Below are 25,242 nucleotides of genomic sequence, written 5' to 3' on the forward strand. Positions count from 1 at the left end.
GTCTTGAAAGCCAACCTTAAAATTCTATGAAAATGAAATTTCGGCTACATTTTAACATAAGAGCACTTTGGAACTTAGTTTAATCATTGGGTTTATTCACATTGCAATGTAAGTATTTTCCATTATTGAAATAACAAATTTATTTTTAAAAATTCTTTTGTTCGTGGCACATAATTACAAATATAAACAGTAACATTAAGTAAGTATGGCTGTAACGTAAAGAGTTAATCCAGGTATTTTACATCATCCATGAATATTTGAAAAAAAATAACATCTTAAGCTACTATACAAAATTTAAAAATAATCAAAATAAGACGACACACTCAATATAAATGCTAGATGAGGAGACATTGATCAAACCCATTTTAAATGACCCAGTAAATGGAAATATTTTTATGTTTAACATTTTTGTAGGACCATTTAATTGTCCTTTTAGCAAAGATATTGCAATGTCTATACTGTTACAGTCATGATTTGTTCTGCACATGTTAGTAACTGGTGTTCAATGACTAGTAAATAGCAACAGATTTGATAAATCTTGGACAGATTCTAGGTTGCAAATTGATTTTAGGAATTTTCTTGTAACAGCTAAATTATTTACAGATACACAATATACTGCAGCTGCTGGAATCTTGAGCAAAAACCAAACTACTTGAGATACACAGATCAGGCAGCATCTGTTGAGAGAAATGGACAGCTGACGTTTTGGGTCGTGATCCTTCTTCAGACAGAAACTGTTAGTTTTTCATACTATTGTTTTGGGAATTTGCTGCCTGATATGCTGTAAAAATCTCACTAATTCCTATTTTTTCTTTTGTTATGTTATCCTCGTTCAGAATGTGCGGGCTCATATTAATGTGAAAAGAAGCTGACCATTGTCCTTCCAGAATCAGTTTGATGATGGAACAACTCTGTCATTTTGAACAAAATGTTCCAAGTTACTCCAGCCTGTGTTTCTGGCTGATGTCAGGGTTTTTGGTAGTAGATTTAATGGAGAGATTAACTAGAGGCCACATACTGTTGCTTCATTACTTATTAAAGATTAAATGTAATCTTTTGACAAATGAACCAACAAATGTTCAATGGAGAAGAAATGTCCCCATGTTATTTTAAAGTTGAGTTAATCAGTTACAGCAACAGATTTTTAGGGACGAGGGATGTTATTGCATTGCGAGATTACAAAGAAAGGATATGAAGGGATCTAAACTTGATGAGCAATTTAAAATGAAAGTTTGGGGGATATTAGGAGCATTTGTGGGCCCATAACATGATGGGTGACAGGTGACCAGAACATAATGCCAGTTCTAAAATAAAAGCAAATTGCTTGATAAGTATGTGAATTGGTACAATTTAAATTGGAGAAAATGATTTGTTATCTTACTCCAAACTGTGTGTAATTAACCAAGAAAGAGTGGTTTGTGTGAGCTTGTGTTTGCAGAGAATGAGAGCATGGTGAGGAAAGTGTTAAAATAGCTCATCTGGAACTAATGTAACATAGGTAAGAATTTCAGTAGAGCTTTGGATACAGATCAATGAGGCAACAGATTATTTATGAAGTTTGTCAATTGATTATAATACCAAAAAGAAATGGAGCAATCCCAATGCAGATAATCTAATAAAGTACTGTAATCACATCCATTAAGACTATGGAAATGCCATTAGTCTCATGCAGTGATGAATCTATAGCAGTCTACTACTATTCATAAGGACTAAAAAAAATAGATGTAATTGTGGTTCCATCTGTTTAAATTTCAATATTTCAAACTACTGTTTAATATTTCATTATTAAATGTAATTTGGCTATATTTGGACGTAAATAAATATGGCGTGCTGTTGGCAGGAGGATGTGCTCTCCCAATTAGTCAAACATAGTCTGAGCTCTGCTTGCCTTGGAGCGCCTACATCATGATGAGGGCAGCTCCAGGTGCAACAGATATTGACCAAAAATATATATTTTTTACATCAGCTGTCATGAGATACTAAAACCAAGGAAGGTGCTGTTTGTCTGCATTCTTGATATGAAGCTAACAATTAATTGAAGAACATGAAGCTTTTTGAGTTAGTGTTGATCATCTTAGTTTCAGTTTAGTTTGTTGCCTGCTAACCAGCCAGTTTCAGCCCACATAGCTATCCCATCTCTTGCATTGCTTTTCAGCCAACTAGTGTTTGCCAGTCTTTGCTGCTGCTTCTGATGATCTGGCACCTTGTTGGTGTCCATCTCATTACTTCACTGTTCCAGTGCCCTATGGATGTGACCTCTTTTGTTCATTACAAACTTGCTACCATCCAAAATGCTGAGCCCTCACTTTAATCACACCCCATTCAATTAATCCTCATTCTTGTTGACTTTCCCTAGCTTCTGATTAAGCAACTCCCAATTCTTATTTATTTTCTTGTAAATTTCATCAGGGGGTCCTCCACCCTTATACCCTTTCCCACAGGCACATTCTACACTAATTTCAGCCTTCTCAGCATCCTATGAATTTATTGCTCCTAGCTTGTCTTTCATTGCCAGGAGATTAAACTATAAATTAATTTCCTACTGTTTACTTCTGTAATCTTCTTTCTTCTCTTTAAGGTACCATCTCTTCTGACAAAACATTTGATAATTGCCCCCAAAGTCTCCTTGTGTGAATCGGATTTGGCCGAAAATAAATATGGCGTGCTGTTGTCAGGAGGATGTGCTCTCCTAATTAGTCAAACATACTCTGAGCTCTGCTTGCCTTGGAGAGCCTACCTCATGATGAGGGCAGCTCCAGGAGCAACAGATATTGACCGTATTACCTTTTTGACAATATTTCTGTGACGCTGACTTTTTTATGCTATCTTATGAAAGTTGGCTTTTGTTGTCATCATATTTTAAGCAATGTTATTTCTGCAAACAAATGATAGAAACAGAAAGTCAGTGCAGGAGTAGGCCATTCGAGCCAGCACCGCCATTCAATATGATCATGGTGGATCATCCAAAATCAGTACCGTGTTCCTGCTTTCTTCCCATATCCCTTGATTCCGTTAGCCCTAAGAGCTATATCTAACGCTCTCTTGAATACATCCACTGCCTTTGTGGCAGAGAATTTCACAGATTCACAACTCTCTGGGTGAAAAAGTTGTTCCTCATCTCAGTCCTAAATGGCCTACCCCTTATTCCTAAACTGTGACCCTGTATCTGGACTTCCCCAACATTGGAAACATTTTTCCTGCATTTAGCCTGTCCAATCCCTTAAGAAATTTATGTTTCTGTAAGATCCCCTCTCATCTCCAGTGAATATAAGCCCAGTTGATTCATTCTTTTATTTCACTCCTTAATTGAATGTTAAGTGCAGAACAGCTCACTTTAATGCAACTCTTTTTCCTCATAGCTTGCACTTTATAGATGCAAGCTATTTGTTTAAAAAAAAAACACTTTTTGTATCAGTTTAATGCTTTATTTTCTAGCCATTTGAAATGAACATAATTTATAGAAAAGACAAAGTGCTGGAGTAACTCAGCAGGTCAGGCACCATCTCTGGAGAATGTGGATGGGTAATGTTTTGAGATGGGACCCTTGTTCAGACTGATTGTGTGGTGATGTGAGGGGGAAGAAGGCTGGAATAGAGGAGGGGCAGGACAACGCCTGGTGACTGATATGGATACAGACGAGGTTTTTTTTTTGATAGGCAGATAGTTGGACAAATGCTAGAGATGAAAAGGCAAAGCTGTGAGATAAGGGTAGAAGCGGTATAAATTGTGAAGCCAAAAGAACATATATATGTAGGTGGACAGGGAGAAGTAGGTGCAAGTCCAGATGGGGCACAGGGAAGGTTTTTGTAGGTTAGTTACCTAACATTGGAAAATTCAATGTTCATACTATTGGGTTGAAAGCTACCCAAGAAGAATACGAGGCACTGTTCCTCCAATTTGCGTGCGGCCTCACTAGCAATAGAGGAGGCCCTATCTGGACGTATCTGTTTCTTGGGTCCTCACCCAAAACGTCACCTATCCACATTCTTTAGAGATGCTGCCTGACCTGCTGAGATACTCCAGCACGTTGACTTTGTTTGTTAACCAGCATCTGCAGTTCCTTCTATTTCCTAGAATCTACGGACTCCTTTTGGACTACCGTGGCATTTTTTCTAATTGCATATTTTTACAATCTGTTTTGGTCTTGCTGAATTTGGATGTTATTCATGTACAATGTTCATACAAATCATATAATGTATGTTGTCTGACTGCCTGCGATGCTGCTGCAAGCAAGATTTGTATTACACCTATACCTCACCATACTTGTGCATATAACAGTAAACTTGAAGTGACTAGACTTGAATCCAGCAGTTGTAGGAATGTCAGCTGTCCTTTGTAAGCTGTTACATTGTATGCTGTTACAATTTGATTTTATTCAGTGGATACATGTCGATTTTCATTACTTGAGAATGCCAGTGATCCAGTTACTCCAAAACAAAGTGGTCAGTCATAGCAATTTCCAAAGTGTGATACAGGAGCTCTCTCTCAGCCTAAAATAAAAGAGACAAATCCAAATAAAAGAGAGACGACACCCATTGCACCACTACATCAAGCAGTAATACTTAATTAGTGTTCAAGAAGGAACTGCAGATGCTGGAAGATCGAAGGTACACAAAAATGCTGGAGAAAATCAGCAGGTGCAGCAGCATCTATTGAGCGAAGGAAATAGGTGACGTTTCGGGCCAAAACCCTTCTTCAGACTGATGGGGGGTGGGGGGGGAGAAGGAAGGAAAAAGGGAGGAGGAGGAGCCCGAGGGCAGGGGGGGATGGGAGGAGACAGCTCGAGGGTTAAGGAAGGGGAGGAGACAGGAAGGGCTAGCAAAATTGGGAGAATTCAATGTTCATGCCACCGAACGCAAGCAACCCAGGTGGAATATGAGGTGCTGTTCCTCCAATTTCCGGTGTTGCTCACTCTGGCAATGGAGGAGACCCAGGACAGAGAGGTTGGATTGGGAATGGGAGGGGGAGTTGAAGTGCTGAGCCACCGGGAGTTCAGGTAGGTTATTGCGGACTGAGCGGAGGTGTTCGGCGAAACGATCGCCCAACCTCCGCTTAGTCTCACTGATGCAAATCAGCTGACATCTAGAGCAGTGGATGCAGTAGATGAGGTTGGAGGAGATACAAGTGAACCTTTGTCGCACCTGGAACGACTGCTTGGGTCCTTGAATGGAGTCGAAGGGGGAGGTGAAGGGACAGGTGTTGCATTTCTTGCGGTTCCAACGGAAAGTGCCCGGGGAGGGGGTGGTGCGGGAGGGATGGGAAGAATTGACAAGGGAGTTGCGGAGGGAGCGGTCTTTGCGGAAATGGCGGAGGATTATTTGTTGTATTTGCCGGCTGGTGGGGTGAAAGGTGAGGACTAGGGGGACTCTGCCCTTGTTGCGAGTGCGGGGATGGGGAGAGAGAGCAGTGTTACGGGGTATGGATGAGACCCTGGTGCAAGCCTCATCTATGGTGGAGGAGGGGAATCCCCGTTCCCTGAAGAGCGAGGACATTTCCGATGCCCTGGTGTGGAACGCCTCATCCTGGGAACAGATGCTGCGTAGGCGGAGAAATTGGGAGTAGGGGGATGGAGTCTTTACAGGGGCAGGGTGGGAAGACGTGTAGTCCAGATAGCCATGTGAGTCAGTGGGTTTGTAGTGTATGTCGGTCAGAAGTCTGTCCCCTGCGATGGAGATGGTGAGGTCAAGGAATGGTAGGGAAGTGTCGGAAATGGTCCAGGTGTATTGGAGTGCCGGATGGAAGTTGGTGGTGAAGTGGATGAAGTCAGTCAGTTGTGTGTCGGTGCAGGAGGTGGCCCCAAAGCAGTCGTCGATGTAACGGAGGTAGAGGTCGGGGACGGGGGCCTGGTACGTATTGAACAAGGATTGTTCAACGTACCCGACAAAGAGGCAGGCGTAGCTGGGGCCTATGCGTGCGCCCATGCCTTGTGTTTGGAGGAAATGGGAGGAGTCAAACGTAAAGTTGTTGAGGGTGAGGACCAACTCCGCTAGGCGGAGGAGAGTGTCAGTGGCTGGGTATAGGTTACTTAATTAGTAATGTGCTGTAACTTGTGTAACTGTTCTTCAGTGTTATCCTCTAGTTTTCACAATACTGTACATTTATGCAGATTAAAAAAAAAATGTCTTATTCACTGCAGTGTCAACGCAGCAGGACAGATCTGATCAATGACACCAGAACTGCTACATTAACAACACTGAGATTCTACATGTAATTTATGAAAAATAAAAAAATCTTGGGGAAGCCAAAGAATCTCAAAAAATATTTTTTAGCAAAAAACAAGATCAGCCACATTGTCTCACCGTTCATCCATATCATGTACATCACTATTGTAAAGCAAACCTGCTTTGTGATTTACTCAAATGAAAGAATATCTAGTTCCATAAACTTTTTTTAAAGTATAAACAGGCTGATTTATTTTCCACTGGACTGTGAACAGGAATTAGGAAATCAATAGGCTATTGTCTAACTGTTTGACATATATTAAAGGAGAAGGCCATTTAGCCTGTGGGATACTTGCTTCCTCTCAGTTGAGCAGTATCAATTTCCCCCACCCATTGCAACCATGCAATTTATTCTCACTCTAAAACACCCATCAACTTCCCCCTTTAATTCTTTCAGGACTTACCAGCACCGAGCTTACGGTAACCAATTAAGAAATCATCTTTTAATTTCACGAAATTAGTCTGACGTGGAGAAACGTATAACATCTGCAAACACTCGAAAACTCTGAAGTCCAATACAGTTTGTACCAATCAAGATGTTTAAAAATAATTAGGGCTTGTAAGATTAGATCAAGATTAGACGAGATTAGGGTTTGTAAGATTGTAAGGGCTTGTAAGAGTGGTAGCGGTGTGTAATGAGCTTCCAGTGGAAGTGGTGGAGGCAGGTTCATTGGTATCATTTAAAAATAAATTGGATAGGCATATGGATGAGAAGGGAATGGAGGGTTATGGTATGAGTGCAGGCAGGTGGGACTAGGGGAAAAAAAGTTGTTCGGCACGGACTTGTAGGGCCGAGATGGCCTGTTTCCGTGCTGTAATTGTTATATGGTTACATGGTTATTCGAAAATCATATAATCGCCGGGAAGAATCAAATTAAGGGCACTTTCACACACCGTTGTAAATCTAACCAGGGAATAGTTTATTTTAGACCTGGTTATGTGGAAGGACATGGGATTAAATACTAATTTCATAATATGGATCAACTAAGAAAGAATAATCATGATTTGATATAATATCTCATGGTATGAAACAAGAGTGTTAAATTTAACTTGGGACAATTGCATAACTGAGCTGGTCAAAGTACATCGTGAAATTAGATTAAATGTTATGGCAATAAATAACCACTGCAGATTAAAAAAAAAAGTTTTCATTATTTTCAAAGGTTCAAAGTATTGTGAATTAAAGACGCTATGGTATACGGGCCTTCATCCATAACTAAATATATTACAGATGTGATTAGGATGAAAGAAACCCCTTAAAGTTGCAACACCAAAAATATCTGTGGGTTGGGGAGCTATTAGAAATACCTTATTATGCCTGAAACTATTTAAGAGGAGGGGGGGGGGGGGGGGGGGGGGGGGGGGGGGGGAGAGAATGCAAACTGGCAAAGGCTTACAAGTTTGTACAATCAATTTTCTGTAGTAAAATTAAACATTGGGCCCCTAGAAGGGGTGACAGAATCAGATATATATATATAGCGAGTATGGAAATGGCAAAAATATTGAACACAGCCACAAAATTATATTAACAGTGGAAGATAAAAACCTCTGGTCTCTTGAATGTTTCTCTTCACTCTACCTGTTGTACTCGTGTTTGAAGAGCAGAAGTTCAAGCAATTAAAGTCATTAGAGTAAAATGTGTGCAGATTGATAGAACTATTGGCCTGCAACCAATCTAGAAGGAGCTGCTCTTTGCATTAATTATAGCATTCCAAAATTCCTAAGATTCTGGTGAGGCTCCAAAGGGTTGGAAATCAGCAAATGATTGGCTGACACTCTATTCAGAAGGGCAAAAAAAACAAAACAATTTCTAGGGATAAAGCCAGTTAGCATAATATCAGTTTGGCAGAAAAAAAAATGGAATCCATTAAGGAAGTAATAGGGGGCACAATTAGTTGACACTAACAGCATAGGACGTAACTAACAACATAGATAAGGTAACCCATGGACAATTGTATTTGTACTTCTAAAAGGCAATTTAGAAGATGTTATACAAAAGGTTACTAATGAAATGGATGCCAACCTCTGAGGCCGTGTCTGAAAATCATTCTTTAATGGTGAAAAGAACAGATGGTTTATGCTGAGAGAAATATGTAAACACAATTTACTCTTCCGCTTTCTGTTCTTTGATATCTTACTTAGGTCTGCATTTATCATTTCACGGAACCTCAAGTTACTGGGAAATTCTAGCACTTCCACATCAAATTACAGATATTTTTGTGGGTATAGTACGAGTTAAATATACAGATATTATGTCTGCCATTAAGCTCAGTATATCTATATCAGCACGAAAAAGGTAAATTTGTTAGTTGCATTTCCCTTTTAAAAAAAAATGGAACTGATATTGAATTCCTAGAGCCCAGCGGCACGATAAATTGTAAACAATCTCCCAGCAGTTGAACTTGTACATTAGATTTGGCATAAGTGCAGCATTCCATTTGTACTGACGGAGAGTTCATCTTCAATTGAACGGATATTGTGTTTTACAGTTTAAAACTTTTATTTTATTCATTGTTTCAATGTTTTTAAAAGTTTTCATTTGCTCTCCCCAGCTGTATAAGGATCAAGGCTTGTGCTAGACTTCCCTCAAGATATTGTGCAAGCTACAACATCTACAACATCAAAACTGCTTCTGGCAGCAATTTTATGCTGATGGTTCTGGAAAAGGGTTGGGTGTCAGAGGAATTTCTCTACTTTCCCACAGGTCAGTATCAGGCAATGTTAGACTTGCCGCAAGCAACTTTCCAGCTCATTATTTTCCTCTCATCTTCTTTGACAGAGTAGACATGTCAAATCTTAACATCCAATATCCTTCACTAAACATTTTCCAAATTACTTCATTTCTTCAACTTATCTCATATGGTTCTATTTTCACAAAAATACAGTTGATCCAATTCCGTGAAAGTGGCATGGGGGGGGGGGGGGGGGGGGGGTTGAAGATGACCTTTGACACCTTCACCCAGGACTCACAGTAACTGGGACCTCAACGCTTGTAATCTCGTCGCCCCTTCTCCCGTCACGCAGCGACCCTCTGTGGCTCCGGTTTCAACACCCTAGGAGCATGGAGAACCAGCTGGGAACAGACTTCACGACCTCCACAATTCACTGTAGCACCGAACACCACAGCCCCACCCGGCTCGGACCTGCCCTGCAAAGAGTGGGTCGCCCTGAACCGGCTCTGTACAGAGGTCGGCCAGTTCAATGCCAACATACATCGCTGGGGGCTGCGTTCATCAGCATCCTACATGTGTGGAGCAGACCAGCAAAAATATGTCATTTTTTACTGTGCTGTCCTCCGCCCCCCTGGTGGAGGGGTAGACAGAGGGTGGTGAGTGTCCCATATTTTTCTATTCAATACTGTCTGTGCTAAGGTTGAATATAGTTGGAGAAATAATTGAGGCCGGTGCTGAATTTGGATTGAGGGTGGGGATGGGCAGGGGAAGTAGAAATGTTTGAGAAAAATGGTTTGCTAAGTTCAATGGGATGGGAGAACAAAAAGAATATTGGAAGCCATTGGAAAGATTAGAGGAAGCTGGGAAAGGGAGAACATCTTCAAACCTTTCAGCGTCCCAAGCAACTTCTCGTTAGCAATAGTGACTGTACTCACTTCTGCCTCCAGACTCTTTGAATTTATGGCAATGTTACTGGTGTCATAGAAACATAGAAAATAGGTGTAGGAGGAGGTCATTCGGCCCTTCGAGCCAGCACCGCCATTCATTGTGATCGATAACCCGTGCCTGCCTTCTCCCCATATCCCTTGACTCCACTAGCCCCTAGAGCTCTATCTAACTTTCTCTTAAATCCATCCAGTGATTTGGCCTCCACTACCCTCTGTGGCAGGGAATTTCACAAATTCACAACTTTCTGGGTGAAAAAGTTATTTCTCACCTCCGTCTTAAATGGCCTCCCCTTTATTCTAAGTCTGTGGCCCCTGGTTCTGGACTCGCCCAACATTGGGGAACATTTTTCCTGCATCTATCTTGTCCAGTCCTTTTATAAGTTTCTATAAGATCTCCCTCATCCTTCTAAACTCCAGTGAATACAAGTGTCCTTCACTGACGCAAAAATGTATACAATTCATCTGCCTTTTCTTTGTTCCCCATTACTACTTCTCTAGTATAATTTTCTGCAGTCCACTCTTGACTCTTTTTGTTTATATATCTGAAAAAATTATGGTATTCTCTTATATTGTTGGCGAGTTTACCTACATATTTCATCTTTTCTCCCCTTATTGCCTTCTGTTGGTTTTTAAAAGCTCCCCAGTCCTCTAGCTTCCTGCTAATCTTTGCCATATCATATGCCTTTAGGCAAACTTTGTTAGCCACTTCCTTTGTTAGCCATGCTCATCTCATTCTCACCCTGGTATCTTTCTTCCTCATTGGGTTAAAAAGACCCTGCGTCATCCGAATGACTCCCAATACTCCTGCCATAGCTGCTTCATGATTATTCCTGCTAGGGACCACTTCCAATCAACTTTAACCAGCTCCTCTCTCATGCCCCTATAGTAACCTTTACTCAACAGTAATACAGATACATCTGATTTCAGCTTCTCCGTCCGAACGACTGGCAGCCCTGCCAACAGTCTGTCTGTTTTTTCGTGGACTTAACATTGGAGCTGATCCCTTGCCTGGGATCGCTCCAACCGCGGCCTGCGGACTTTACATTGGGAGCTCGCAGTCTCCGGAGAGCCCGAGTCGGGAATCTCCAACGACGCAGAGGCTCGACCAGCCCCGACACATGGTCCGATTGCCGGCACGGGGGAGCTGACACCCCCCCCCCCCCCCCCCCCCCGATGCAGGAGCCGATCGCCCCGATGCGGAGTTCCCAAACGTAGCCACTACGGGAGTCAAGATCATCCCATTAATGGAGGGTTCGAGGCCCCCGACCGCAGGTGAGCATAGAAGGGAAGAGATATGAACTTTTCTTCGCCTTCCATCACAGTGAGGAATGTGGAGTCACTGTGGTGGATGTTTATGTTAAAATTATAATTTGTGTGTTCTTTTGCTTTTTATTTGTATGACTGACTTAGTAAATGAAATTTCTCATATGTTGCAAATCATATTTGGCTAATAAAGTATTATTGTGATCGCTTTTCAGGTAGCCCCGGCATTCCATCTCTATCCTACCCCCACCCAAGTCACACTAGCTTCTCATTTTCACCCTACAGTTACCATGGCCGGGTTCCCTTATCATTGTTTTTTTTTTTGCATATCTTTCATTCATTGTTCTTTATCTCTCCACGTTGACAAATGAAATTCCTCGGATGTTGCAAAACATACATGGCTAATAAAGTATTATTGGGATTGTAAAACTGTGGGTTGAATTCTATCATATTATACATCACATCAAAATGGATGAGTATCATTGCTTACCTCTTCAAAACATCTGGTGTGGCCAATCAAATTTAGATGGTTTATCATTAGATAATATGGGTAAAGCGAGGTACTCCTTGCAAACAAATGTTTACAAAATTCAGGAACAGTTCTTCCATTTTCCATGGTATTGTGAAGATGAATAGCCTTGTATAGCATTAGAAACTTTATGCCTTCATATACTTTTTGCTCAGTCACTTGATCCTCAACCAGTTTCTTGCATTCATTTGCTCTTCCACTCTCGCTTTGTATGGAACATATTAATGCCCACTGTAAAAATAAATTGGATATTAGTTTCTATATTTTAGTTATGAAATAATTGTAAATAGCTTTTAATATTTTTGGAATAAACTTCGGTTTATTCAGTATTCTAATTGTCATTCAAAAATAAAAAACATTAAATTTTCAAGAATTTTGTGTGGTAAGTGAAAATTATTTTTATAATGTCTTTATGATGGACTAGTTGCAAAGCAAATTTTAGTTGATAATTTTGTGGGAATCCTACCATTGGCATGGAAATGCTGAGACCACTTAATCATAATTGTAAAAGCATGTTTGTTATAAAATTCCTGAATCTGGGGGAACATTAACATAGTGTGTTTTCCACATCTATTTAAATAGAAAATTATTGATAAAATATCTAAATATACAACCTTAAGAACTGGAGGGACGTCTGGTCAGACTTCCATGACGTGTTCTTGCTTTGAATGTGAAGCTACAGCAGTGGCTTTCACTTTGTTCAGTTTAGAAACCCTCTTCATTGCTCAAAAACAGTCCTAAATAGCATTTACTGTCACCTTTAACCTTACGATGAGCTCTATATCTGGGATTCCTAGGCACTTATGCAGCCTTGACCTTGAGCTCTGTTGAATCAACCAAAACTAGCATGGAGAGAATCCAATATATATTACAAAATAACTGCAGATGCTGGTTTATTCCAAAGAAAGACAAAATACTGGAGTAACTCAAAGGGTCAGGCAGCGCCTCCTTTTCCAGTTTTCTTTCTTGTCCCTCCTACAATCAGTATGAAGAAATGTCTGACCTGAAACACCACCTATCCATGTTCTCCAGAGATGCTTGAGTTTAGTTACTTCAGCATTTTGTCATTGTGAAAGATCATGTAGGTTATAACATGTCAATGTTCAATTATCATTGAACATTGACATGTTCATTGAAGGAACATATGAACTCATTTAGAGTGATCTTGTAGTCTAGGATTTTTTTAAAAAGATGGCTCCTTTCCTGTTTTATGAGCTTTCCAACTCTGACATTTCCTGCAGTTTGTCCTGGCAAGTTTTTATTTTCCAAGCATTTTACTGACTTTAAATTACCTGGTCCCATTAATGCTGATGTAAACAAGTGAGAGCATGAATAAACACCTCATATTACACCATAGAATCAAAAATTGTACCTTCTTCTGAAGCGTTTCCAGACAAATTTGCAGTTGTTCAATGGAATTTCCACAAAGTTTCTGTTCAACACACCACTGATTAATCCAGCTGTAGCCTTCCCCGGATAATTTTTTGGGAATCTATGGATGTTAAACAAAGAACTACTTAACTCAAGTCAATAAGGTTATGGCTTTTTCTCCAGAGATGCAGACTAACCTGCTGAGTTTACTCAAGCACGTTGTGCCTATCTCTTGACCCTTATGCTCTATTCTAGATCTTTAACATATCCAGAAAAGTAGTACTAATATTGAACCCAAGGGGGCACCACTCTACAATTTTCACCAGTTTAAAAAAAACAATCATTCACTGTTATTGTACGCTTCCTGATCCGTGGTAAATACTGTACCAATACTTTAATCCCCAGGCCTACCTTTGCTAACAGGTTTATGATGTAATTCTTCAAAATAACTTAATTAATTTAGCTGATCACAATTTGATTAATATATCAAATGCAGTCTTTAGTTTATTTGCACAAACATTTTCCTGCAGCCACTAAATCCTTTGCACTCAGCCAATATGACTTTATGCAAGAAAATTGTTGTTTTAAGATTAATTTGGTTTAAGATTACAGGCATCTATATTTGAAGTTCTTTTAAATATACTTGAACACACTGCTTGCTTTTTCTCCCGTCAAGGTTGAAAAGGCTACAAGTTTGACGAATGATAATTATCATCAGTTACGGACGATTGTGTGTCAGGCACTGGAGAAAGGCAAGCCACTCCCTTCTTGGATAATGACCGAGGAAGCAAACATGAGGAAAGTTTAAATGCCTCACAACTTTGCTCTTGCCCATTTCTGTGAATTGCTTACGTATATATTCCTCTAATTTCACCGACTATTGGGTAGCCTGTGGTTTAACTAACCCCTGCAAACTGACTGCTCTTCTCCCCAAGTTCTACCCATATTGTCTTGTAGGGCACATTCCCAGGGTGTCCTCTTCAGGTGCTGGCTCTGGAGAGAATCCAGAGGAGGTTTACAAGAATGATTCCAGCAATGAGTGGGTTAGCATATGATGAGCATTTGACAGCACTGGGCCTGTACTCCCTGAAGTTTAGAAGGTTGAGGGCGGAACCTCATTGAAACTTACCGAATAATGAAAGACAAAGATAGAGTGGATGTGGAAAGGATGTTTCCACTGGAGGGAGAGTCGAGGACCAGAGGTCATAGCCTCAGAATTAAAGGGCGCTCTTTTAGAAAGGAGGTGAAGAGAAACTTCTTTTGTCAGAGGGTAGTTAATCTGTGGAACTCATTGCCACAGAGAGCTGTGGAGCCTGTCAGTAGATATTTTTAAGGCAGAGATAGAGAAATTCTTGATTAGAACGGGTGACAAGGGTTATGGGGAGAAGGCAGGAATTTGGGATTAGGAGGAAGAGATCAGCCATTATTGAATGGTGGAGTAAACTTGATGGGCCGAATGGCCTCATTATACGTATATAACTAGGTATGTTGCAAAACCTACCTTAATCACCTTATCTGATGATAAAGTTGAATAGCAGCCTTGGTAGGCTAATTTGATCTGTGGCCAGAATGTAAATAGATTCATGCTATTACAAATGTATCTATGGTCTTAAAAATGAGGAATCTCACCACCTAAATTCCAAGAAAGTAAGAGAAGAGTGATGTCAAATGGTGAATGGTCTTCTTGGAGTTGAACAGAAAAAAAGCTGTTTCACTCATGGGGCTCACGCTAGCATACAGGTATCCAAACTGAAACACATGCTCTGGTGAGCTTTAGAATATTGCATAAACAATGCAGAATAACAAATGAATCAATTACTGAATTACCTGTGAAGCTTCCTCGGTCATTATCCAAGCAGGGAGTGGCTTGCCTTTCTCCAGTGCCTGACACACAATCGTCCGTAACTGATGATAATTATCATTCGTCAAACTTATAGCCTTTTCAACCTTAAGGGGAGAAAAAGCAAGTACTGTGTTCAAGTATATTTAAAAGAACTTCAAATAAAGATGCCTGTAATCTTAAACCAAATTAATCTTAAAACAACCATTTTCTTGCATAAAGTCATAAGGTCATAAGTGATAGGAGCAGAATTGGGCCATTCAGCCATCAAGTCTACTCCACCATTCAATCATGGCTGATCTATCTCTCCCTCTTAACCCCATTTTCCTGCCTTCTCACCATAACCCCTGGCACCCGTACTAATCAAGAATCTATCTCTGCTTTAACCATATCCATTGATGACTTCCACAGTCTTCTGTGGCAAAGAATTCCACAGATTCACCACCCTCTGACTAAATGAATTCCGTCTCATCTTCCTAAAGGAATGTCCTTTAATTCTGAGTTTATGACCTCTAGTCCTAGATTTCCCACTAATGGAAATATCCTCTCCACATTCACTCTATCCAAGCCTTTCACTGTTCGGTATGTTTCAATGAGGTCCCCCCTCTCACTCTTCTAAACTCCAGCAAGTACAGGCCCAGTGCACATAATAAGTTAACCCACTCACAGTGAGACCAAGCGCAGGTTCAGCGATCGTTTCGCTAAACTCCTCCGCTCATTCTGCCTAAACCTACCTGATCTCCCGGTTGCTAAACAATAACTCCCCTTCACATTCCCATACTGACCTTTCTGTCCTGGGCCTCCTCCATTGTCAGAGTGAGGCCCAGTGCAAATTGGAGGAACAGCACCTCATATTTCACTTGGGTAGCTTACACCCCAGTGGTATGAACATTGACTTCTCTAACTTCAAGTAACCCTTGCTTTCCCTCTCTCTCCATCCCTCCCCCTTCCCAGTTCTCTGACCAGTCCTACTGTCTCCAACTACAGTTTCTCTGTTTGCTTTGCCGTTACTTTCTCCAAGCTAACAATGATCTATTCCACATTTTCCTTGATTTAGATTTCCTTTGTCCCGTTTTCACACTTTACATTTCCTTATCTATGTATCTCCCTCTCCCCCAAGATCAGAGCGGAGCAAGATAGTCCACTCGTCAAAAAAGCCATAGTAATTCTGTCCCCCCCCCCTCCCCCCCAGGAGACAGATTTCCTGAAAGCAACCTGCAGTGCTGGGATATACATTTCCTGTGAAGCCTCCTGACTTTTGAATAATATCTGCAGAACAACAGGATGCATACACATAGGCCCAGCTGTAGACACCATGAAAAGAGCAGAAGCAGACGCAACATTAAAGTGAAATCCATCAGAAAGCAACATTAACGTTGGTATGACCAGAAGAAGGCTTCATAAACATCAAGGAATTTGATTAAGTCTTGAAATTTGTAGAGCGATCACTGAAATCCACAACATGCTCTGAAGCACAGATCATTCATTAGTTGAATACATTTAGGACAACATTTATTATCTTACCTCCACTTTGGTCAAATTATGTTCAATTTCATCATGTAAGATATGGTCACTTCTTAAACCACTGCCTGAATCTGCCAAAGATCAGAGAAGATATCATCTGTCATTGTATTATTGATGATTTTTTCAAGTTTAATCACTAAACTTTGAGTGGGAAATCACAATGGACAAATCAAATGTATAGAGAATCCCAAAGAACAAGACTATTTAGTCCATTCACCACAATGTAGTGCACTGAAATCATGTTCCAGTATTCAGTTTGAGTCTTCTCTCACCTTATATCCACCTGGATTAGCCGACATTCAATAATCCATCAATTAACATATTTTATTTCTTTTTCAATAGAAATGTACATAAACAGGGGTGGTTGGACAAGGGTAATCCAAGCCTATGCAACCTTGTGTTGACATATTTTCAAACGGGTTTAAGACAAAAAAAAAATAGAATCAATCATTTCTTTATTGCAGAATAACAGAGAGATGACCTCCTGTAGAGGAGGTAATTTAAGTCATATCCATACCAACCTTTTCATAAGAGCAACCCATCTTGTGCAACTTCTCCCCATAGCCTTGCAATTTCCTTCCTTTCAGATACTTGTGCAATATCCTTGATTGCCACAAATGAAGTTATTCCACCGCACTACTACCACGATTTTAAATTCGTGAATCAGAGTCCCATTACAACCACTTTTGCTCCAAGGACAACTCCAAATTCTCTCAATCCACCAACTAAAATCCCTCATCCCTGGAATCAATCCAGTGAATCTGCACCTTGTCTGAGGCCTTTAAATCTCTCCTACAGCATGGTACACGGAACTGGGCAGAATACTCCAGTTGTGGCTGAAACAGTGTTTGACTTAAATTATAAAAACAGAAAAAGTAAGACCCACTCAGGAGGTCAGGCAGCACTTGTGGAAGGACAAATATTATTAGCATTTCAGTTTGAAATGTAGAAACCAGATGCAGAAATAGGCCATTCAGCCCTTCGAGCCATTCAATATGATCATGGCTGATTATCCAAAATCATTACCCCATTCCAACCTTTTCCCCCATATCCCTTGATTCCGTTTGGCCCAAGAGCTAAATCTAACTATCTCTAAACATCCAGTGAATTGGCCTCCACTGCCAATTCTGGTGAAGTTATCAACTTTCTCCAAAGACATACAGGATTGTAGGTTAATTGGCTTTGGTAAGTTGTAAAATTGTCCCTCGTGTCTGTAGGTTAGTGTATGGGTTGATTGTCGGTCAGCATGGACTCGGTGGGCCAAAGGGCCGGTGTCTCTAAAGTCGGAAACTTTAACTCTGTTCCTCCTTTCTTAGATACTACCCAAACATATATTGCACTTTAAGTTTATTTCAGATTTAAAGCATCTGCGGATTTCTAAATTCCATCACTTTGCTTCCTTGCATATAGAACTAGTACGCCTACTGCAGTTACCATGGGTGTTGTTAGGGCTTCGTTCTTTCGTGTTCTTGAGTAGCTTTTAAATATTAACATGCTACAGACTGAAATAATAGTTCAAATAAACATCCAATATGCATACACTACAAGAGTACCTGAACTCCTCAGATGACTTTCCTTAATGTCCTCCACACCACAGTACAGGTCTTCTTCCTCAGTACTAGGTAAATACACAAGGCATAACAATCAATGCTGGAAAATACGAAGGACAAAATAATGTTGCCGCTCATAATATGGATCATAAATGCACCATTTCATTTGCATTGTGTATTTTATACCTCGTTATAATTTGATTTAAACTTGTTCATGCATAGCAACCCATTCCAGCCTTTAGAAAACAAGCAACATCATGAAATATTGATATGAAACTAAACACAGATGTAGACAGACAGTTCTGGGCTATCTGTATAGAAAATGCCTCATTATCTTTTTACAGTAGACATGTACGAACCTCTCAATAATTTAATTTAGATTACGGTAAGTTATGAATTTCAGATGAAAACTGACCAATTGTTGTAAAGTCCAATAATTCACACATTTTTTTGTCTATTGCTAGAATGGAAAAAAATGTGTACACTGGCACAAATTGCATTACGGGTGGTGTAACTAGAGACATGATTGAGATAAGCACCCGGATATTAATGAGGGAAGAGAATGACTGAGGCAGAAGAAACAAATCTAGCAAGTCGAGGGATGCGTCGATCTTAATGGTGCTGGGTGTGTGCAATCCTGTTGGTCCCCCGCCCACAAGCACATATGTCTGGGGAGCCAGCAGGTCTGCTTCATCGATCTGGCAAATTTTCTGACACCATTCAATTTCAACTATTACAATAACTTTAGCATCTCCACTGGAACCAGGAATGCCGATGTTAGCGTGGAGCCAAGCAGCACGCAGGTGTATTCTAAATAAGTATCACATTCTGTGTATTTCACTTAATCTATCTCAACAACTCACACCTCAGCCCAGAGCACAACCACAACTTTCTCCCCCCTATTTCAATCAGTCTGAGGAAGGATCCCAACCTGAAACGCCACCTATTCATGTCTTCCACAGAAGCCTGGCCTGCTGAGTTACTCCGGCATTTTGTGTCTTTTTTAAAATAAACCAGTCATGGCATTTTCTCATGGAAATCTCGCATTATCTCACAACCTGCAGTCCTTTGTGTTTAAAAACTCCATTCTCTAGGCACCGATTCTCTCCCTTTCCCTGGCAACTGAGTGAGCAAGACTCTTTACAATCATTATGTCATACCTGCCCACGTATTGGTGTCATGACAAAGGTCAGTTATTTCTACTGCTATAATGCCGCCTTACACTGCACCTGGATCAACTTGGCTGTAACTGAAAGCTCATCTATGCCTCTGTTAGCTTCAGCCATACCATACCAATACAATCTTTACTGACCTTCTACATCCCATTGTAAAAATGAGGCTGCCTTCTGCCCCATCTCACACCCTTTACCTTTTGCCCATTGACCAATTTTGGTTCCCATTTAAATAAGGTTTCAATATAATAACCTTCCAATCTCTGTAATCTTCTCCTGCCTTCCAATCTTCATCTTCAGTTCTGTTGCCCTGATCATTTGTGATCAGTTGGCCACCAGCAAACATGCCTTTATCAGTCAAAAATCTAGGTTCTGGAATTCTCTTCCCAAATTTCCATGTCTCTCTTTATTCTTCTAAGATCTACATTTAACACTCTCTCTCAGTCCAACTCCCAGCCAGCAAGATAGAGTTATTTGGATAAATAGTCAAATGCTAAATGAATATGGCCGAACATATTTATCTTTTTAAATATTTGAAATGTTGAATAGCCACTCCCTAACAAGATTCAGTCAGATTTTAGTTGCTAATATCACTGCAAAGCATCCAAATCAATTTTTATGTTAAAGATATGCTACAAATGCAAGTTGTTGTCGTAATTGTGCTGATATCAACTGAGGTAAACATATCCCGAGGATTCCTTTAACTCTAAGACCTAGATTGTCAAAGGAATTTGTGATATTTTCTTTTTCTTACAACTAATACATTTTACTTCACACACATCTTGGAATGAGTTTGCTTGTTATACCCGTCCTCGGTGTTAATCAAACACAAGTGCTCCCCGCCACTAAATCTGGCGTCACCTGCAGATGTTCTATTATATTTCGGGTTACTATGCACTAGCAATGTCATTTCACGTTACCTGGACAATTGCAATTTGCTGCTCATATCATCAGTACAGCAACTGTCATTCATGCTAGTGTAGATATCAAGAAAATCCACAGATTTTGGGGCCATCATTGAAGAAATATCTTCGTCGCTTTTATATTCAACTAAAGTTTCAGGTTTTTCTACTCCTTTAATGTGTTGCAGCAGAACAACCGAGTTCTTGGACACATCCTTGTCATCTCCACTTTGTAATATTTTCCTGCTGTTTTCAGTCCGTGTGCCAATGGTGACTGGTTCCTTTATTTCCGACGTTTCTCCACTTGCACTGAGCTTTCTATTAGATGTGGTGTCTTCTTCAGGTGTTAATCCATCTTTGGGCAAGAGCTTTGTATAAATGTAACTTATAACTAATCCAGTAACTGAAATCACAACAAAATAAAACAGCATAAAATCTGCTACACAAAATACTGCTTCAATTCCACCATAGATCCAGTTCAGAAACTGCACAATGTAATCCATTTCCAATGTTTCTCAATGCGTATGCAGCTGCAGAGAAAAAAAACAAAATCATTTTCAATCAGAAAAATGCCCCAACTGATTTTAGTGTCAATTCATTAAATTATGCATTAATCAACATAATTAAGGCAATATGGAAATGCATATTATGCAAAGAATTACATAATTTTGTGGTCTATGCACTTTGTGTTCTATGCAAGATTCCAGCATCTGCAGTTCCTTGTGTCTCTATAAAAATTGAAAATGGTCTCACCGTTTGGATTAGACAGATCTTTCTCATGGTTGCATCTTCCGGGAGAAAGCACTTGTTGCGATTGTGTGTGTCCAGCCAACCATTATGTTATTTGGTAGACACAAAATGCTAGAGTAACTCAGAGGGACCTGGAATGTCACACATTGCTTCCCTCCAGAGATGCTGCCTGTCCCGCTGAGTTACTCCAGCATTTTGTGTCTACCTTTGATTTAAAGCAGCATTTGCAGTTCATTCCTACACATTATGTTATTTGAATTGGACAAAGCCACAATTAACAAATGCAAGTGCAAATAGGATAAGCCACCAAGACTTCATGAATTAGATTAACATGGTTTAAAAATCCAAGATTCAAAAGACCAAACTGATCAGCTCTTTAAGAAACTTCCATTGTTCCAAATGCCCCTGAACACAGGTGGGTATGAGGGGAAAAATTCTTATTAAATGTTTTCCCCTTCACCTTGAACCTATCAATTCAATTCAATTCAACTTTAATGTCATTGCACAAATACGAGTATGGGTACAACGAAATGCAGTTTAGCGTCAGTCCGTAATATAGTGCAATATAGAAATACAAATAAAAATACAGAATAATCAAACAATAATCGAACAATGTGGACGGAGAGACTGGAGAAGTCTATCGGCGGGACTCCGAGTTCAGCAATGTGATGGTATTATTGTAGAAGCTGTTCCTCATCCTACTAGTACGAGACCTGAGGCTCCTGTACCGCCTCCCTGATGGGAGGAGGGCAAACAGTCCATGGTTGGGGTGGGAGGGGCCTTTAATGATCTTCCCGGCCCGTCTCAGACCCCGTTTTCGGTGGAGGGCATCCATGGCAGGGAGCGGGGCACCGATGATGCACTGCGCGGTTTTCACCACCCGTTGTAGTGCCTTCCTGTCCGCTACGGTGCAGCTGCTGTACCATACCGTGAAGCAGGTGGTCCGGATCTGGGGGGACAGGTGAGCTTTCTTGAGCCTCTTCAGGAAGTAAAGGCGCTGCTGCGCCTTTTTGATCAGCTTGGAGGTGTTGAGGGACCAGGACAGATCCTCCGAGATGTGTACCCCGAGGAATTTGTAGTTGGAGACGCGCTCCACCTCCACGCGCTATGTGCTCGAGGCCCCTATTCTGGGCAAAAGACTGCATCAACCGGATCTATTTCTCTCATGATTTTGTATACCTCTATAAGATCTCCCTTCATCCTCTTGTGCTCCATGGAATAGAGACCCAGCTTACTCAACCTCTCCCCATTGCTCACTCTCTAGTCCTGGCAATATCCTCATAAATCTTTTCTGAACCCTGCCTCCTCCCTGAAGGGGGGTATCGCCTCAGCGCAGAGGGAGAAGAGGAGGGAAGAGACTGCAGACCTAAGACTTTTGCCTCCATCACAGTGAGGAGATGTTGAGTGGCCTCACTGTGGTGGATGTTAATATGTGTTTATTGTTGTTTTTTATTGTATGTAAGACTGCTTAAATTTCGTTCAGACTTCGGTCTGAATGACAAATAAAAGGCTATTCTTCAAGTTTGTTATAGTGCCTGCCTCAGCTACCTCCTCTGGAAGCTTGTTGCATATTACCACCACCCTTCAAGTAAAAACGTTTCCCACCAGGTTCTGATTAAATCTTGTTTCCTCGCATTAAACTTATGTCCTCTGGTACTTGATTCCTTAACTTTGGGTGAAGGACTGTGCTTTCACCCCATCTATCTCCATTCCGCCTTCTGCGCTCCAAGGAATAAAACATTCCACTTTCTGGACATCTTTTTTCCCTCGTTGACTTCCAATTGTTTCCCCTCTCCGTTGAGAATGTTCTGCAGCTACTTCAAGACATCCTGGCCCCAGGGAGGCAACTCACCATTCTGGAGTCTTGTTGCCGCCACAGAATCTCCTCTGCCCCCCTAACTAACGAGTCTCCTGTCACTATCACTGTGCCTGGTTTCCCGATGTGCATTGGAGCCAGTGCTGATGCTGCTGTGCTCTACTCTGACCGGTCACCCCCACCAACAGTATACAAAGGGGTACATCCTGTTGGCAAGGGCAATCAGCATAGGGTCTCCTGCACTCTCTGCCTATTCCCTTTCCTGGTTGTGGTCTAACTACTTTCTGCCTGTACTTTCGGCATGACAATGCCATTGTTACTCTTAACTATGACATCCTTCTGGATGATCCTGGTGTTGTCCAGCCGCTGTTCCAGTTCCATAACAGAGTTTATAAGGAACTGCAGTTGGACACATTGTAACTGTAAATCTGTAACTATAACTGCAACTCTCACCGGTGTTGTCCTCAGGGACACTGGAAGTCTCCATGTCTTCCCATATTCCAGAGGAGGAGCATACCACTGCCCTAGTTGTTGGCTCTACTGCACCAGACAAAGGAGATTTGGAAAAGAGAGAAAAACTCTCTTCGCCGAGCCTCTCGAGCCAAAGCCTCAGCACTTTACCTCAACACATCTTCACCTAACATGCCCACTCTGCTATCGGTGTCAGCATCAAATAACCAGTCACAACCATCCGACTGAGAATATCAAAGATTTATCATCTACTGGGTGAAATAATTTCTCCTTGTCCCAGTTCTGAAAGGACGGCTCCTTATCCTAGTGCAGTATACTGCAGCTTGAGACTTATCAGATAGAGGAGGCAGGCTGCCGCTCTGTAAATTTCTCACCAAGATCATCTTTCCCTCTTGTACTGTAAATGTCAATGGCCGAGGCCAACCTTATCCAATCTCTCTTGATAAGCCTCATAGGATAACCCATTCATCCCTGGAAACAAAGAAGTGAATTCACTGACTCCAAGTCATACTTCTCCAGCCACAGAAAGCAAAGCTGTGCACAATAATCAAAGTTTCTCACTAAGGTCCTGTGCAAACGGGAAGAGTAAAAGTTTTGAACACTAAACAAAGCAAACAAGATCCTTCCAGAAAACAATATTTATCAATTTCTCCAAGCTTAAAAAGAATGATGTTTTTTTCTATTCTTGCAAATGTTGCCCTACTGAGAAGGAAGCTTCCTATATATTAAGGACTATGTGCGGTTGTGGACCCAACACCAGCTCATGTCCCTCCACGAATACCAGCTGAAAACATTTTACTACATCCTAATTTCTATCCTGCAACCGATCCCCTATCCATCTTAATGGAATGCATCGTCCAACCAAACGCACCCAGTCACAGTGGCCAGTTTGGCATAGCTGCTTTGCTGAAATCCATATACACATCTGCAGCTCTGCCCTCACCAAACATTTTGGTCATGTCTTCAAAAAAACGCAATCAAATTTGTGAGAGGTGACCTCCCACCTATGACTATCCCTAATCAGCTCTTGTTCGTCTAAATGCCTGTATATCCTATCCCTCAGAATGCTCTCCAGCAACTTTTCAACTGCAGATGTTATAGAATGTAGAATATTTGTGAGTAATATTTCCAACTATTAATTTAATAAAACAATCCTACCCAGTGTTTTTTTGTAATTGAAGAAACCTCCCTAAGCCTGTGGGACATACAATATTGTCAAGCACTAACGTTGGTGCACAACTGTCCGCTGCCCGGGCAGTCGGCGTGTGTTCCCAACATTACACCCGAGTTGCAGTGACCCAGAGCGCCCAGCAACGCCAGCAGTGCTCGGGGATGCCCGGCCTCCTCAGACAGTAAAAGCAAACTGGGCTCAAGGCCAGGTAGCGACTCGCAACACCCTGGGTCAGTGCTGCACTCATGCAATGCACGGGCAGGCCAAGCGTTACCCGGTGCCCGGACCCACCCGCAGCATTTTCATTAGATGAGTCGCTTGTCGGCGGTGGGGAAACAGACAGCAAATATTATAGAGGAATCTTTGGCAGACAGTATCATCCCCCCGAGCTCGCCCACACTTCCTACCTGTTGCCGGCGGCGAACTGGGACTTGGTGAACCCTCCCCTTCCTCCCGCCGGCCGGCCCGCCGAGTAAACCACAGATCTTATCTTTGGAGTAAACGTTGCAAACTTCCTTCCCTTCCTCCCTCCCATTCTCACTGCAAGGCCCAGGGCCTTTACACCAGATTATGGAGCAGATCTTCGCTTTACACATTGTAACCGCGCCTGCACCTGGTGCTTCTGATGTATCTGCTACATACATCTTTCCGAAATAAAGCAGAACATGTTTTAAAGACTCACCCTGTCCGGTAGCATCTCTTTCTGCCTAATCTTCTGCGTTTAATTATAATCTCTATACTAATAGAGTTCGGTCTTCCGACTGCGCATGCCCAAGTCAAAGGTCACTATGCATAAACAGCCCTGGAAAGCAGGGAATCTTCATTTCTTATTTTTTCCAGCTTTTATTCTTCTAGGTAAGAAAATATTGCTTTCAAACTATGAAATTTGTGTATTTATTGTTCCTTTGTTAAAGGCTAAGATTATTTTGTTGTTTTTTTTTTGCTTTGGTCAGTGAGCGAGATCGTGCTTGTCCGTGGCTGGTGTCGGGCCCGGGACTGTTGCGTTGCTGTTGGGCCGTCCCTGTCCAGGGGCGGCTGGAGGT

At 41.3% G+C, this 25,242-nt stretch overlaps 1 protein-coding gene across 2 annotated transcripts; it reads right to left on the reverse strand.

Moving 5' to 3' along the window:
* Positions 1-74: 74 nt before the first annotated feature.
* LOC129711294 (uncharacterized) lies at positions 75-24,992 on the reverse strand. 2 transcript variants are annotated; one of them, XM_055658847.1, is made up of 8 exons: positions 24,882-24,992; positions 20,010-20,521; positions 17,921-17,985; positions 16,368-16,438; positions 14,831-14,950; positions 13,005-13,124; positions 11,594-11,863; positions 75-4,490 (listed from the first exon to the last, which is right to left on the reverse strand). In XM_055658847.1, exons 2-8 carry the CDS (start codon positions 20,492-20,494, stop codon positions 4,425-4,427), a joined length of 1,197 nt encoding a protein of 398 aa, XP_055514822.1. In that variant the 5' UTR covers positions 20,495-20,521; positions 24,882-24,992; the 3' UTR covers positions 75-4,424. The 2 variants fall into 2 exon arrangements, with proteins under 2 accessions (XP_055514822.1, XP_055514830.1); XM_055658855.1 differs by lacking the exon at positions 24,882-24,992 and adding an exon at positions 24,607-24,743.
* Positions 24,993-25,242: the final 250 nt, after the last annotated feature.

The sequence above is a fragment of the Leucoraja erinacea genome, chromosome 2 (assembly GCF_028641065.1).
Source record: "Leucoraja erinacea ecotype New England chromosome 2, Leri_hhj_1, whole genome shotgun sequence".
Lineage (NCBI taxonomy): Eukaryota > Metazoa > Chordata > Chondrichthyes > Rajiformes > Rajidae > Leucoraja > Leucoraja erinaceus.

What these genes read in the sequence shown, in the direction of transcription:
- LOC129711294 (XM_055658847.1), bottom strand. Translation starts at nt 20,494, where the DNA reads ATGGATTACATTGTGCAGTTTCTGAACTGGATCTATGGTGGAATTGAA. An exon ending in AAGTCATCTGAGGAGTTCAG is followed by an intron (nt 16,439 to 17,920) that starts GTACTCTTGTAG and finishes GATCTTTGGCAG; the next exon opens with ATTCAGGCAGTGGTTTAAGA. An exon ending in TGGAAACGCTTCAGAAGAAG is followed by an intron (nt 11,864 to 13,004) that starts GTACAATTTTTG and finishes TTATTTTTACAG; the next exon opens with TGGGCATTAATATGTTCCAT.